This window comes from Cervus canadensis, chromosome 30, assembly GCF_019320065.1.
Source record: "Cervus canadensis isolate Bull #8, Minnesota chromosome 30, ASM1932006v1, whole genome shotgun sequence".
NCBI lineage: Eukaryota > Metazoa > Chordata > Mammalia > Artiodactyla > Cervidae > Cervus > Cervus canadensis.
Genome location: NC_057415.1, coordinates 3,654,023 through 3,668,980, shown reverse-complemented (window position 1 = coordinate 3,668,980; position 14,958 = coordinate 3,654,023). Strand labels below are relative to the sequence as shown.

Sequence of the window (14,958 nt, the reverse complement as noted above, 5' to 3'; positions counted from 1 at the left end):
CCTAGTCTAGCATCAGACCCTCTCTCAGCGTCAGACCCTAGTCCAGCATCAGGCCCTCCCCAAGCATCAGGCCCTCCTCCAGCGTCAGACCCTCCCCCAGCGTCAGGCCCTAGTCCAGCATCAGACCTTCCCCCAGCATAAGACCCTACCCCAGCATCACACCCTGTCTCAGCATCAAGCCTTGTCCAGCATCAGACCCTACCCAGCATCAGACCTTCCCCCAGCATCACACCCTCCTCCAGAGTCAGACCCTCCCCCAGCATCAGGCCCTATTCCAGCATCAGACCTTCCCCCAGGATCAGACCCTCCCCCAGCATCACACCCTGTCTCAGCATCAGGCCTTGTCCAGCATCAGACCCTACCCAGCATCATACCTTCCCCGAGCATCAGACCCTCGCCCAGCATCAGGCCCTAGTCCAGCGTCAGACCCTCCCCCAGCATCAGATCTTACCCCAGCATCACACCCTCCTCCAGAGTCAGACCCTCCCCCAGCATCAGGCCCTAGTCCAGCATCAGCCCTAGTCCAGCATCAGACCCTCCCCCAGCATCAGATCCTAGTCCAGAGCATCAGGCCCTCCCCCAGCATCAGACCCTCCCCCAGCATCAGGCACTCCTCCAGCATCAGACCTTCGCCCAGCATCAGGCCCTAGTTCAGCATCAGAGGTTGCCCCCCAGCATCAGTCATTTCCCCCAGCATGAGGCCCTAGTCCAGCATCAGACCCTAGTCCAGCATCAGACATTCCCCCCCAGCATCAGACCCTAGTCCAGCGTCAGGCCCTCCCCCAGCATCAGACCCTACCCCAGAATCAGACCCTCCCCCAGCACCAGGCACTCCTCCAGCATCAGACCCTCGCCCAGCATCAGGCCCTAGTCCAGCATCAGACATTCCCCCCCAGCATCAGGCCCTAGTCCAGTATCAGGCCCTAGTCCAACATCAGACCCTAACCAGCATCAGGCACTCCTCCAGCATCAGACCCTCGCCCAGCATCAGGCCCTAGTCCAGCATCAGAGGTTGCCCCCCAGCATCAGCGTTTCCCCCCAGCATGAGGCCCTCGTCCAGCATCAGACATTCCCCCCCAGCATCAGGCCCTAGTCCAGTATCAGGCCCTAGTCCAGCATCAGATCCTCCCCCAGCATCAGGCCCTCCCCCAGCATCAGACCCTCGCCCAGCATCAGGCCCTCGTCCAGCATCAGAGTTTGCCCCTCAGCATCAGTCGTTTCCCCCCAGCATGAGGCCCTAGTCCAGCATCAGACATTCCACCCCAGCATCAGGCCCTAGTCCAGCATCAGGCCCTCGTCCAGCATCAGACATTCCCCCCCAGCATCAGGCCCTAGTCCAGCATCAGACATTTCCCCCCAGCATCAGGCCCTAGTCCAGTATCAGGCCCTCCCCCAGCATCAGACCCTCGCCCAGCATCAGGCCCTCCCCCAGCATCAGGCCCTAGTCCAGCAACAGGCCCTCGTCCAGCATCAGACATTCCCCCCCAGCATCAGGCCCTAGTCCAGCATCAGGCCCTCCTCCAGCATCAGACCCTCCACATTATCAGGCCCTGCCCCCAGCATTAGGCCCTCCTCCAACATCAGGCCCTAGTCCAGAATCAGACCTTCCCCAGCATTAGACCCTCCCCCAGGATCAGATCCTAGTCCAGCATCAGATGTTCCCCAAAATCATCAGGCCCTAGTCCAACATCATACGTTCCCCCAGCATCAGACCTTCCCACAGTGACAGGCACCTCCCCCATCAGACCCTCCCTCAGCATGAGACCCTAGTCCAGCATCAGGCCCTCCCCCACCCTCAGACCCTCCCCCAGCATGAGACCCTAGTCCAGCATCAGGCCCTCCCCCACCCTCAGACCCTCCCCCGGCCTCAGGCCGTTCCCCACTATCAGGCCCCCCACCTCCAGTATGAGGCGTGGCAGCTCCACTTGTCTGATGCTCCTGAGCACACTCAGGCAGCCCCAGAGCCGCAGGACAATGGCTCTTGCAGGAGGTGCATCTCCAGGATGCACCTGCGGAGCAGCAGCAGCTGGGGTCTGTTTCAGGTCAAGGAGAGGCGAAGGGGCACTTGTGCAGGACGCAGCCGTGGCTGTGGGCACGCTCCCCGACTCTGCTTCCTCCCCGTGGGGGCTCTGCTCTCCTGCTCTCTCACGGGCCCCAGGACTGTGTCCTTCCAGAGTCACAGTCGCCTTGATATCTCAAGCCCAAGTCCTGAGTTGCATCCCAGTCTGGTGTGGTGGAGGGCTGGGAACACCCAAGCTCAAGGGCTGAAAGGATCCCAGGGGGACAGTCGGGCCCCAGCAGGGGGCAGGGTAGGGGATGAGGGTGGCCGCCCACAGAGGGCCCCGCAGCAGCACTGGAAGGACAGCAGCGATGCCTTGGCTCACTCGGGGACGCTGCCCAGCCTAGCGCTCAGAGATGTTACCGCCAGCAGCTCTGGGGACGCAGGAAGCCCGGTGAGCGACACCACGCCACATGGGCTGTGTGCGTGGGCACTGCTGACCATGGCCTCGGTTTTCATTCTGGTTCCAACTGTCCCTCCAAAGGTTGATGGGCCCCTCTTCCGAACGGCACAGATGTTTTCTTTATGTGGGTGAACGCATCCCTGCTTGTTTCTGTCGGCACTGTTGTCCCTCATCGTGTGTTTTCCTCGTTACAACCTGTACTTGCTGCTCTTCCAGTTTAAATTAGGAGCAGTCCTTATTTCCTGCATTTTCTAGTTGTCAGGGTTCATTGGGGCTTTCCAGGTGGCTCTAGTGGTAAAGATCCTGCCTGCCAATGCAAGAGATAATGAGAGATGTGGGTTCGGTCCCTGGGTCGAGAAGATGGCCTGGAGGAGGGCATGACAACCCACTCCAGTATTCTTGCCTGGAGAATCCCATGGACAGAGGAGCTAGTGGGCTACAGTCCCTGGGGTCGCAAAGAGTCAGACACAACTGAAGCAGGTTAGCACACATCCAGGCTTTAGTTCAGTCACTCAGTTGTGTCCGACTCTTTGCCACTGTGTGGACTGCAGCACTCCAGGCTTTCCTGTCCTTCACTATCTCCTGGAGTTTGCTCAAACTCATGTCCATTCAATCAGTGATGCCATAGAACCATCTCATTCCTGTTGCATCCACCAGAGAGGTGGCTGGGGCTCGGCAAAGTACATGGTCCCACTGCGTGGGTGTGAAGCTGCCCTCACCACTCCCTGACCGCGTGACCATCACTGTGTCTTCGTCTGTAAATGGGGAGGTGGCAGCACCTGCTTGGGAACAGGCACATCCAGCATCTGGTATATAATCAATGCACCACCATCTCAGCGTTGTATTTATTTATAAGAGGGATAGCATTTAATAACCTGCTCCTTTTTCTCTCTTGTCACTTAACTGTGGTCCAGACCACATCTGGTTTACTTACCGCTGTAAATCCCACACCCAGCACAAACAAGACACTCACACATATCTGCCTGAAGAGGCATGAACATACTCTGTCCTCAAGCAGATGAAGCTGAGCGAGATGGGGCCTGATGATAAAACTGTGTGATGAGGAGACCCGAGGAGGACCTGTGTGGCTGTGGGGTGGGGTGGGGACATGGGCAGAACCCCTGAGAGCTCCTGGGGATGGGGAAGTTAGCAGGAAGGAGGAGGAGGGCCTGTTCCTTGCGGGGTGTCCACAGATTGTACCTCACCCCTCACTGATGAGCACTTGGGCCGTTTCCAAACACTTGTCAGTGTTCTGGGGGAAACAATCATTGCCCAGCTCCTAATCAATCAACTTCACAGAATATGTTTCTAGCACTGGAGTATAAACATTTGCTTTCTTCATTCCATCCTCCGTTCATCCACCTATCCAGCCAGCCATCTGTTCATCCATCCATCCACTCACTAATCCATCCATCCATCCACTCACAAATTCCATCCACCCATCGAGCCAGCCATCGGTTCATTGATCCATCCACTCACTAATCCATCCATCCATCCATCCATCCACCCACCCACTCATTAACTCATCCGATCATCTCGGACCCACCGAGAAGACAGACGCCTCCTCCGCTCCTGCTCCCAGGAGGACCCCGAGCGTGAGTGACAGGAGCCTCATGGGGCAGCGGGGGAGACACAGAAGGGACATGCCTGCAGGCCCTCCTCCTCTGAACAGGGAAGCACCCACCTGGTCCTAAGGCCTCCTTGCCGGGGTGTCCAAGCCGGCCCCTTTCCTTCTTGCCAAACAAGCGGCGGATGGAGCACCTGATGCCCTTCTTCTTTGGGGCTTTGTCCATGGAGTCCTGGCTGCTGTTGATGCTGGGGTTGCCCCCGGGGCCGTCCTGAGAGTCCGTCGAGCTTTGGGGAGAGAAAACGCCCTTTAACCAGCGCCCTCATGCAAACACATACCCCTCCCCAAGACCGACTGATAGAACCGGCCACCAGCAACACCCGTGCCTCCACCTTGAGCAGACAGTGGCGTCTGCCTCACCAACCACACTCCACACGAGCAATGGGGGCTCCCGGCCACAGACATCGGCCCCAGGAAGCTGAGAGTCTCTGACTGGAGCTGCCCCCGAGTAGGGCTTGACTCCAGGCCAGCCGGTGCAGAGGGCGCTCCGACCCTCCCTCAGGGTCACCGCTCGGCAGGTGACGAGGCTCCCAGAGCAGGCGAGCTCCCCCGCTCTGGGCAGCTCCCCTGCGCCTCCCGCAGGGTGACCGTCCCCGGCCGTGGCAGGAGAGCGACGGTCACCGTGCAGGGCTGCTGGTCAGGAGACCACTCGTGCCCTCCGTCGGGGGCTTCCTGGCTGAGGCCGGGAGTTCAGCAGGTGGTGGTCGAATGAGGACAGTGTCAGCCACAGGAGGGGACAGAGTCTCCTGAGAGGAGACCCTTGAGGAAAAGGGAGGGACCCTCAAGAGCGAACCTGAGAGGCACGGGGCCATCACCATCAGGAATGCGCCCCAGACGGGCAGACCTCTAGCAAGAGCAGGAAGAAAGCTCCCACAGGAGGCAATCCGCAGAGATGGACATTTTCTAAAATCACTGAGGTCCCTGAGCTCTTCTCCCCCAGCATCTGAAGTTCACCACTAAACACAGACACCGCATCCAGTGCAATTCCTTTAAAACCATTCTTCCACCTCTTTCAAGACAAGAGGCGCAGGGCTCCTGAAACTGACGAGGCGCGCAGGCCCCTTACTTGCGGGCGTCCCTGATGTCCTCCGCGCACAGCGCCCCCGTGTGCAGCTGCTCCAGCCGAAGGGACTCAGGCGAGGCAGGGCTCGAGGTTTCACACTTGATGGTTGTCTTGTCATTTTGCACCTCTTCCCGTAGAGCTGGCATCTGAGGGAATGAGCTAAGTGTAAAATTGGCTAACAAGAGACTGTGTCAAAAAAGGCAATCATACAGGCTTTACATTATAACCACAAACATATTTGAAAATCTATTAGCTATGCTATCCGCCAAGTACAAAAAAAGGCCTTGTACTAGCTTAATGCCATCTTAAAGGACTGTCTTGTAGAGAAGCGGGGCGTGGGGCAGCGAGAGCACCTGACTGAGTGCAGAGACCCCGGACCGGAGCCTCCCTGCAGCGGGGCTCCGCCCTGCCTGGAATGCGGCGACCAGATGGCCCCGCCAGGCAGGACAGCAGAGCGACGCCAGCCCCATGAACCCTGCATGGCACGAACTGCCCTGATGAAAGGACTGTGCTCATCGCCAGATGCTGCTCAGAAGCACCACTAGCAAGGGTAAGGAACCTCTCAGCAAGCCTTCCAGACCTTTCTGTTTGAAGGAGAAAAGGAAACAGCTTGTACCACCACCCAAGATCATTTGTAGTGATGATGCAGGTTACTGGAACCCGTGACACCAAGTGAAACACAGGGAGGTACCTAACCCGGCATGCGAACACCATGTGTCTGGCTCGTATTTCTCTGTAACACACGACGGGGGCTACACAGTGAAGTGCTTACACGCAGTCCAGTGTAATTTGCTCACTGTGGTCTACATAAAGCACCCCTAGGTCTTCACTCCGAGATGATCTTGTAGCAACCTAGAGCGGTGGGATGGGGAGGGAAATGGGAGGGAGGTTCAAAAGGGAAGGGATATATGTATACCTATGGCTAATTCATGTTGAGGTTTGACAGAAAAGAACAAAATTCTGTAAAGCAGTTATACTCAATTAAAAAATAAACTAATTAAAACAACAAAAAAGATGATCTCTCCTGGAGTCCCAGCTTTTCTGCTGGTCCAAGGTGTGAGGAAAGGAAAGACAGTGGTGGCAACAGTGTGGGGAACAGATTAACCCCTTCAGGGTCCAGACAGGTCTCACTTACACATTTGGGTTGTGGTTAAGCCAGGGGAAGTCTGTAGAAACTTGCACGGCAAGTAATTTTATAAACAATGAGTGTGTTGTTTTATCCAACTAACCTGTGCCTTTTGAATGGGATTCTGTAAAGAATACTGATCCACTGCAGCCCCACAGGAGCTTGGTGACAACAAAGTGACTTAGTGCAAAATACAGCTGAGCCTGTTTAACAGCGGCTGGATAAACTGCACCCTCCCCTGATCTCTAACAAGAACCCTCAGGCAACAGAAGGCTACAGAGGCTAGAAATTATCCCCACAGAACTGAACAGGGGTCAATCTGAAATTCAAGTTACAATAAGCCTTTATAAAAATCAGAAAACAACACAGAACAGAGCGGGGAAGTGACACGCCTGGGTTGACTGTGGACTCAGGGCAGACAAACACCTGCCTCAAAGTCAGGGGCCGCGGCCAGCCCCTTCCCCGGGCCTCCTCCTGAGGAAGGGCTTGGGCCCCCAGCCTGGCCGCCCTCCCCCGGGAGGGAAGCCCGCCCTCCCCCAGGTGGAAGCCCGCCCCCCTGGTGCCCACGTGACTAGGATGCGCAGGACCGTGTCCTTACTTAACAGGAGGGCAGAGCAGGCCACAGAGCCGGTGAGCTGCACACCCAGGCCACCAGCCCCAGGGTGATGGAGCAGCTCCGCTGTGCCCAGCAGAAGGGCTCCGGGGCACTGAGCTGCCTGAACTAGAGCGCGGCTGCCCGAGACCTGCGGGAAGGTCCCCAGAGTGGTCGGTCACTGGGCTGGGAGCGGGAGAGGGACAAGGACGGCCAGCCCTCGGGGCACTGGACTCCAACAACAAGGGCTCATCCGAGGGACCAGAGGGGAGAGGCAGCGAGCTCCCTCCTGCCGCTCCCTCCATCAGGGACGCTGTGAGGGACACGAGAGCCTCTGGAGGAAAGCGGGCTGGACGGCCCCACGGTTAAGTGTCCAGGCTCTGATCAGACGAGTCCGCACTGCACTGCTGGGTGTGTGAGCCTGGGCACGGGGCCCGGCCTCTCTAAGCCTCAGTGTCCACGTCTGCTGAATAGGGATAACTGCAGCCTGGACCTCACCTGGGTGTCTGCGGGATTAGATGACAGGCTCGGAAAGCACTCGACACGGTGCCTGGCGGGCAGAGTCTCCTGCACACTGCTATCCCCGTCATTAGAGGGCTTCCCCCAAATCTAATACCTATGGCTCTGATTCAGTCATTGCTTTTAAGAAAACACTAAGCGGAAATTCCATGGTGGTCCAGACGTTAGGACTTGGCATTTTCACTGCCGGGACACCGGTCTGATCCCTGATTGGGGAATTAAGATCCCATAAGCTGTGCAGCATGGCCAAAAAAATAAAATTTTCAAAATAATAAATACTACTATGTCTATTATAAATAAGCATGAGATGATTAGAAAGCAAACAAGTGGCAGAAAGGGAAACTGTTACAATTGTCTCAACAAATGACCTTTTTCCAAAGGAACCATCAGCATATTTTAAGTGGTGGGTGAGTTTCAAAACTTCCATTAAAACGTCAATTATTCACCAGTACATAACCACACAGTGTTCATTCACGTGACTCGATAAGCACTCTTTAACACTTCACAGAGAAACAAAGCCATGCTAAATTACTAAATAGTTTACCTTTCGACGATGCTTCCTTAATTAACTAGGCTGATAGATGCATGCAAAGAAATGGAGAGAAACCAGGTTGATTGTGACTTTGAAGCTAAAAATTCAAGAATCAGTATAGGCAAATACAGGAAAGCAAAAATGATGGCAAACTTATAAGTGACATTAAGACTTAGAGAACAGTAGCTGGAAACAGAACATTTTTTTTTTTTTTTTGACCACAGAAGTTAAATAAGCTATTCAAGATTTACTAGAGAAACACTATAAATTATTACTCAGGAAGATACAATTCTGTTAGAACATCGTGATTTATTAAAGCAGAGCATTCTGTACAACAAAGGGCCTCAACAGCTGTCTGTTCTCAGCCAAGCTTCTCTATAACTTATTTCTCTTAATAAAAAACATGTTATACTTTCAAATAGTAATTTAACTGATGAGGAAGTTACCATAATACCTATTTTAACACTGAACAAATCTCACCACCTATTGGACATTAATGTAAAATCCTTACCTAGAATTTGATTTAAAACTTCTGAAAATAAATTCATTAAAGCAGGTACCCTATGAAAATGTGTAAGAATGAAAGCTAGCATAATAGCAGGTGGAGTCTTCACATTTGATGAACCATAGAAGATACTTTGTAAAAGAGTCTAGTAGAGACATTAACCATGCAAAAGCTGATGAGATTTACAGTCTTAAATACAAGCACCAACACAGAAAGGAGATTGTGTCAAAAGCCCATTAATTCGACACTTAGAGGATCATTTCTTTATGTAAGCATACTCTCATTTATAAATTGCACAGGTTATGTAGTGTATGATCCATCTACATTATGCTTGTAACTGCATAGTGATACAATAATTCAAACTTACTGCTATGGGGGAAAAACATCATTTAATGAGCCATGAAGAAAAGCACAAACACGACTAAAGGGACACACGCTGTGGACTCAGCACTGCTGAGACCAGAGCAAGTGGGAGGACGGGAGGGGAGATGGATGGGGAAACTACAGCCTGGGGTTGGGGGGACGGGAGGCTGGGGTCTGGATTGACGACGGCTAAACAGACAACAGGATGAGACAGGAAATCCAAACCAATGATGAAAGCAGACACACCGTCAGAGAACTCCAACAACAAGGACAAAATATACACAACTGTTCTTTTACAAATACTCGGAAAGAAATCAAGCACGAAACCACAGAGAAATCATCAAGAATTTTAAATATCAACTAATTAGCCAAAGACGCAAATTATAAAAAGTGTGTCAAAAGCCCACAAAATGGACTAGTTACCACTTCACATGCATCTAAAATGATTCACACTTAACTTAATGATATGCTGACCAACAATGCAGCTAACATGAAATGGGTGGTAACAGAAAAAAGTGATAATACATGTGCAGGTACAAAGCAGAGGGTTGTAAACGTGATTTCATGAGGTAAACAGCAATGCACTCAGAACCCTAAGCTACACACGCAAGAAAGCTGGAACATGCGCTTTAGAGCCGCACACTCTGTCACCAAAAGCCCTAGGTCGTCATCCCGTTTTCAGACTCGGGAGAGTGAGGAAGCCCAACTTCTTCCCTGGGGCTCTCGGGCCCCGGGCTTTGAACGTGGTTTCACACGCAGAGCGGGCCTGAGTGCGCAGCCAGGTCCATCAGCAAGCAGACCAGTTTAGATTTTTGGTTTTCTTCCCACCGCATGCCCTGCACCGTGCAGCCAGGCATCCCCAGTGGAAAATGTGCTGCATGGTTTTCACACGCCATGAGAACTGCCATGAGAACTTTCACAAAGCTGTCTGCTCCCTGAGAACAGAAACTTTCCTGCAGCTGCTGCGCCCAGCACAGGCCAGGCCCAGCTTTACAGAGGCAGGCTCTGGCTGAGCTCATGATGACGTGCTAAGCCGGTGGTCCAAATATCAAGACTAACTGGTCACTGTGCGATTACGGAATGATTAAAGACTAGGCAGTTTTAAAAATCATAGACCTCTGAGTGTGGAAAATGTACCTGATTTTCTTCTGGGTAAAAAGACAAGAAAACAAAAAACAAACAAAAAAAGAAAACCAGTATGCTGGGGGAGGGACGTGGCAGGGAGGAGGCAGACACATACCAGAGGCATGAAGCCCAGCCGGTCTATGTTCCGTGCTGGCCTTCGACGCCTCATTCGGGGCGTGGCGGGCACACTGCTGGGCGGGCAGGAGCTGGCAAGCGAGGAGGCAAAATACAGGTCGAGGGAGCTCACTGATTTAAAACGACGAAGGCTGCCTGAGCTCGCCTTGCCCACCCTGCTCTCAGTCTCCTTGGCCCGCTGCTCGGTGTTCTCCTCTTCTTGGATCCACCTAAAAGAGAGCAAAACTCGTCACCTGCCTTTGTCAGCACAGGAACGTGTCTGGACAACAAATTTGGGCTTGCATTCTGTGTCATGATTAGCAAATTCCAGCAACAGTTGCTCAATTAACATTGCAGCAAAAAGGTTCGACTTTCCCTCTTTTGAATATTCTCAAACTTAGTATAACTTAGCATTGAGTCTTACAAACTGGCCCCTGATCATTCACGTTTGATTTGACTCATTTACTCTAACATTCTGACGGGGCCTGGGTGGCGACTCTCTCCCTGTGAGGAGACAGCTGAAGTGGACAACCTTCAGCATCCCTGCTCTCAGGGCTGAGGTGCACATCAGGGCCTCGAGTCTTTTCCACTGGGAATCAGGAACTCTGCACCATCAAAACAGCGATTCACAAACAAGCTTGACTTTCTAAACACAAATCTCCAGACCAGATGAAGTGCTGAGTTGATCTTTTTTGTTTTAAGGGTGTATATGTACCAACACATCACTTGATGAAGTTCTCCCCCAGGTTTGTGAGAGTTTCTGGATTCATGTCAATGTGCCGCATTCACCTAGAATTTACGGTGACGGCTCTTCTCCCCTAATGTGTCATGGATGATTTTATATAGCAGTTTAAGTATTAGATTATGCATATAAAATGATTTTTTAAAAAAAATACAAGATTCTTGCAGGTCGTAACCTCTCCAGTTTCACTACTTATATGTCCTGAAAGATTTTCACTGGTGACAAGTTGAAGGACAGAATTTACCATTTATATCAAGTCAACATATTGCATAAGGAAAAATCACTTTTACCTGACAACGTGCTGTAAAAATAGAAACATTAATATGTTAACCGTTCCATATTTCCTGCGGGGACGGGGAAAGACAACCTTTCTGAGCTCGTCTGTGCTCAAACACGGCCCAGAAAGCAGTCTGTGTCGGGGCCAAAACTGCAGGCGGCACCACCTGCGTTTGCTGGTTGTGCCGCTCACCCCTGCCTTCCGCCTGAACCCCCCGCGCTCGGCCAACAGGAACGGGCACCTCGGCCTGGGCTGACATGACGAGAACAATCCGAGCAGCAGCTCTGCCGGGTCCTGCGCAGGGTCACCGGCCCGCGGCCACTCTGAACGGAACCTCAGGACAGGAGGCACGGCTGTGTGGGTGTGGCGCAGGCAGGCCTCGGGGCCCCCGGCCGCCCGGCTGCACCCAGACCCAGGGCCCCCTGCTCACCACGAGGCGGGCCTTCGGATTCTATCCCGCTTTGTAAACTGTTATCACTGCCAAGATGGTGTCTAAAGAAAACATCTTAAACATACTGATGAGTTGAGAAAAACTCAAACACATGTCCTTGGACCAGTGCTTTACAACAAGCCAATCTTCACACTGTGCTAAGTTAAAAAGGGAAATGCGGATCTGAGGGGAATTTGCCAACCCCAAACCTCAGCTTTTCTGTTCCAGGTGCTTCTCACCAGAGCGTGGGAGGCTCCGAGGGACACGAGGGTGAACCCTCAGTGCTGGTGGGTTCACGGGCCACAGAGGACACCACCTCAGTACGTCTCCCACCTTGGGGCTCAGAGCTGTGGGGGGGACACCCCACACGCCCCCCGCCCCAGAGTGCTGACACCAGCTGTGGACAGAACGCCCTGGCTGACTCAGCTCTCTCATCAAGGGCGATCTCAGAACTGAAAATCCTTGAAGCAGGCCTGTAGTCAGTGTTCTCACCATGGAACACTCAGACTTCTCCTAGGACAAGACAGCTCCTCAGAGAAGCCCAGTTTCTGGGGAGCTGAGTTCGGGCACACCCACCGGATCTCTTCATTGATGGTGTCCAGCTGCTCCTGAAGCATCTGCCCGCTGGGCGGCAGCTGAGCAGCCGAGCTGAGGAGGGTGACCCCGTCGCCCTCGCCATCAGACACGCCTTCGTCTCTCTCGAAGGCCTGGGCCACGGTGGCCGGCACGCGGGCCTGCTGTCTCAACTGAAATAAAAGGGGCCGAGTCACTGTGTGTTGATGTGGGCATATACGTTAGTGCACTTCTTCCTGTATACTCACCTGATGACATGGCCACTGTAACAGAACACACCCAGTGTCTCTCATTGATCTCAACGTCAAGAGAATCTGCTTATTCACAGCTTTAAACTCTCAGTTTGAGAAGGAAAAACTGTTATCCTAAAACCATTCTATTACCCAGTTTTTAATTGCAAATTGATAGCCAGAAGATAATAAATCTTGAGACATTTATGCCAACTAATACTTTTAACTGGGGGCTTCCCAGGTGGCTCAGTGGTAAAGAATCCGCCTGCCAATTCGAGAGGGCAGGTTGGATCCCGGGGTCGGGAAGATCCCCTGGAGTAGAAGATGGCCACCCACTCCAGTATTCTTGCCTGGGAAGTCCCAGGAAGAGAGGATGTGTTGGACTACAGTCCACAGGGTTGTATAAGACTCGGATAAGGCTGAGTGTGTACTCAGGCAATGCTGTTAAACCATATAAAACTCTGACTTCTTACAGAAAAACTGTATTTACAAGAATTCAAGAAGCTCAAAAGTCCACTAGTTCCATAAATACGTGCATCATCCACCTGACCAGGCAGCAAGTGTACAAATGCAGGCCGGCCGGGTGGCTGGTACCTTCTCGTCCAGGGCCTTGTGGTGCTCAAATAGAAACTTCAGTGCCCTGAGCACCTCCACCTCGCTGATCATGCTGGCTGGGGACTGCGCCTGCTGCTTGTCCGCCGTCATCCGGAGGGATGGTACATACTGGGAAACGAGGAGCTCCAGGTGTTCCAGCAGCAGCTGCAGGGAGGGGTCAAAGGAGCACCTTCAACCTCACACTTGAATTCAGGGCCGAGAACTCCTCTCAGCCTCACGCTAAAGCCAAAACCATGCTAAGGCACGTCGGAATCCCGCCAGTTCAGTCTAAAGTTAGAGTGGACTTCCCCAGTGGCCCAGGAGTTAAGACTCCACACTTCTGCAGGGCTCATGGGTTTTAATCCCTGGTCGGGGATCTAAGATCCCACATAAACTGTAGCATGGCCAAAAATGGAAGTTAAGAGAACTCCCCCCTCAAATGTACTAAAATTACATTAGCTCTCATCATAAATTTGAAGCAAACTATGAGAACCCCAAGCTGATCCACCTCGGTCTGCCCAGTGGGAAGATGTGAAAAATGACTTGAAAACCAGACAGACTTTAAAGACAGCAACACGGAGCCCAGCGGTGAGCCCCACGGGCACAGGTCAGCACGGGAGACTCCGCCTACTGACCCTGGTGTTGTTCCTCTCTGCTCTCAGCTGAGCAATTTCTTCTTCTCTGGCAAGAAGCTGCTCCCTGCACACCTTCAGTTCTTCATTATATGTTCCCAACTCCTAGAAAACAGTTAAATGAGGAGGTAACTAAATGCAAACACAAGTGAAAAAGAGAGCGAGACCGTGAAGGCTGACCCTATCAAGTCTCTCCAGGCTCCACACAAAGGATCTCCCTGCCCCTCCGGAGAAAAGGGGGTCCGCTGACCCCAAGACAAGCACAACTCAGACTGGCCTTCAACCTCCACCTCGACCTGGCAGGCACGCGGAGAAGAGAACCTGGAATCCAGCCTGCCTTCTCCAGACCCAGGGAAGTCTGAGAAACTTTCCTAAACATAAACCAAACAACAAAATGGATAAACAGATTCTTAAACGACATGCGGACAAGTGACCTAGGACCCCTGAGGAGAGTGAAGAAGAAAGGGAAGATCTACAAGGCCACCAGGTTTTGGAGTGTTCCTCTGGGAAAGAGGCTGATGGCACACCAAGGCCATCTGCTAGCCTGACTCCACTGAAATCACCCAGTCATTCAATAAACTGGCTAAAATGTTAAATTCGTGTTATATGTATTTTATCACAATTTGTGTGCACGCGGGGCCATCCACGTGGTGAACTTGCTCAAACCGAACCACAACGAGACTTTCATTCTTCCATTTTTCTTTGTACAAGTAAAAAAACCCTGGCTTACACATCCCCCACTACATACTGAGTATTCAGCACCTAGAACACTGCCCAACACTTGTAAGAGGCATGTAGTAGACATGTGAAGCCATGAGGGTATATGCTACACACGTAAGCAGTCGGTACTCATTATTAACATGCTGGACACACTGGTCTGTGCTTTGTAAGACGGGAGACATTAAGGGGCTTAGCCTCTCTGCTTCAAGGACTGACTCTCTAGCTCGATCCAGATGCCCCAGAGACTGTTCCAGCCAGTGTATCCCTTCTTGTGGGGCCCCCGCCCATCCTCCACGCAGCACCTGCACAACCTCTAACAAAGTCAGCCTGCTGGGGTCAATCCTGCGCACGAAGGCCAAAACGCCCTGGCCGGCAGGGCCCACGGCCATGCTAACAAATGAAACACAACCCCAACCATTCACCGAGTGAGGGCCAATCCGATGGGCCCAGTCCCCGGCTGCTCTCACCTCAGGACACTCTGCCTCCAGGACTTGGGCGGAGGCCAACTTCTTCGTCTTCTGGGCCTTTGCCTTGGGGTTGCAGCATTGGAAAAGCGCCCATAGGCGGGCCCTTCTGCGACCCATCCTCGTGGATGGGGGCAGCCCCCCACTCGGGGGCAACCGCTGTTTCCCAGGCAGTTAGCTCAGCACCTGAGCTATCACCACCGATCTCACACTACAACCGCCGATCTCACACTCCGCTCTCACACACACCGCTCTCACACACCGCTCT

The 14,958-nt window shown here is 52.8% G+C and overlaps 2 protein-coding genes across 2 annotated transcripts in view; both read right to left on the bottom strand.

The window, feature by feature from the left end:
- Nucleotides 1-14,958, bottom strand: part of LOC122431618 — a 636,199-nt gene that overhangs the window by 305,251 nt on the left and 315,990 nt on the right. The gene's annotated exons all lie outside the window — the stretch shown is intronic.
- On the bottom strand, nucleotides 4,998-14,615 carry LOC122431620 (liprin-alpha-1-like). The gene is made up of 5 exons (XM_043452863.1): nucleotides 14,529-14,615; nucleotides 12,875-13,039; nucleotides 12,054-12,223; nucleotides 10,030-10,258; nucleotides 4,998-5,298 (listed from the first exon to the last, which is right to left on the bottom strand). The coding sequence occupies exons 1-5, from the start codon at nucleotides 14,613-14,615 to the stop codon at nucleotides 5,152-5,154; spliced, it is 798 nt and encodes a 265-aa protein (XP_043308798.1). The 3' UTR covers nucleotides 4,998-5,151.

Bases quoted from the DNA above. Each gene is read 5' to 3' on its own strand.
- LOC122431620 (XM_043452863.1), bottom strand. From the start codon at position 14,615: ATGGCCGTGGGCCCTGCCGGCCAGGGCGTTTTGGCCTTCGTGCGCAGG. The intron at 12,224-12,874 runs GTACCAGCCACC...CTTTTATTTCAG, and splicing joins ACAAGGCCCTGGACGAGAAG to TTGAGACAGCAGGCCCGCGT. The intron at 5,299-10,029 runs GTATGTGTCTGC...TCATTCCCTCAG, and splicing joins GGCTGGGCTTCATGCCTCTG to ATGCCAGCTCTACGGGAAGA.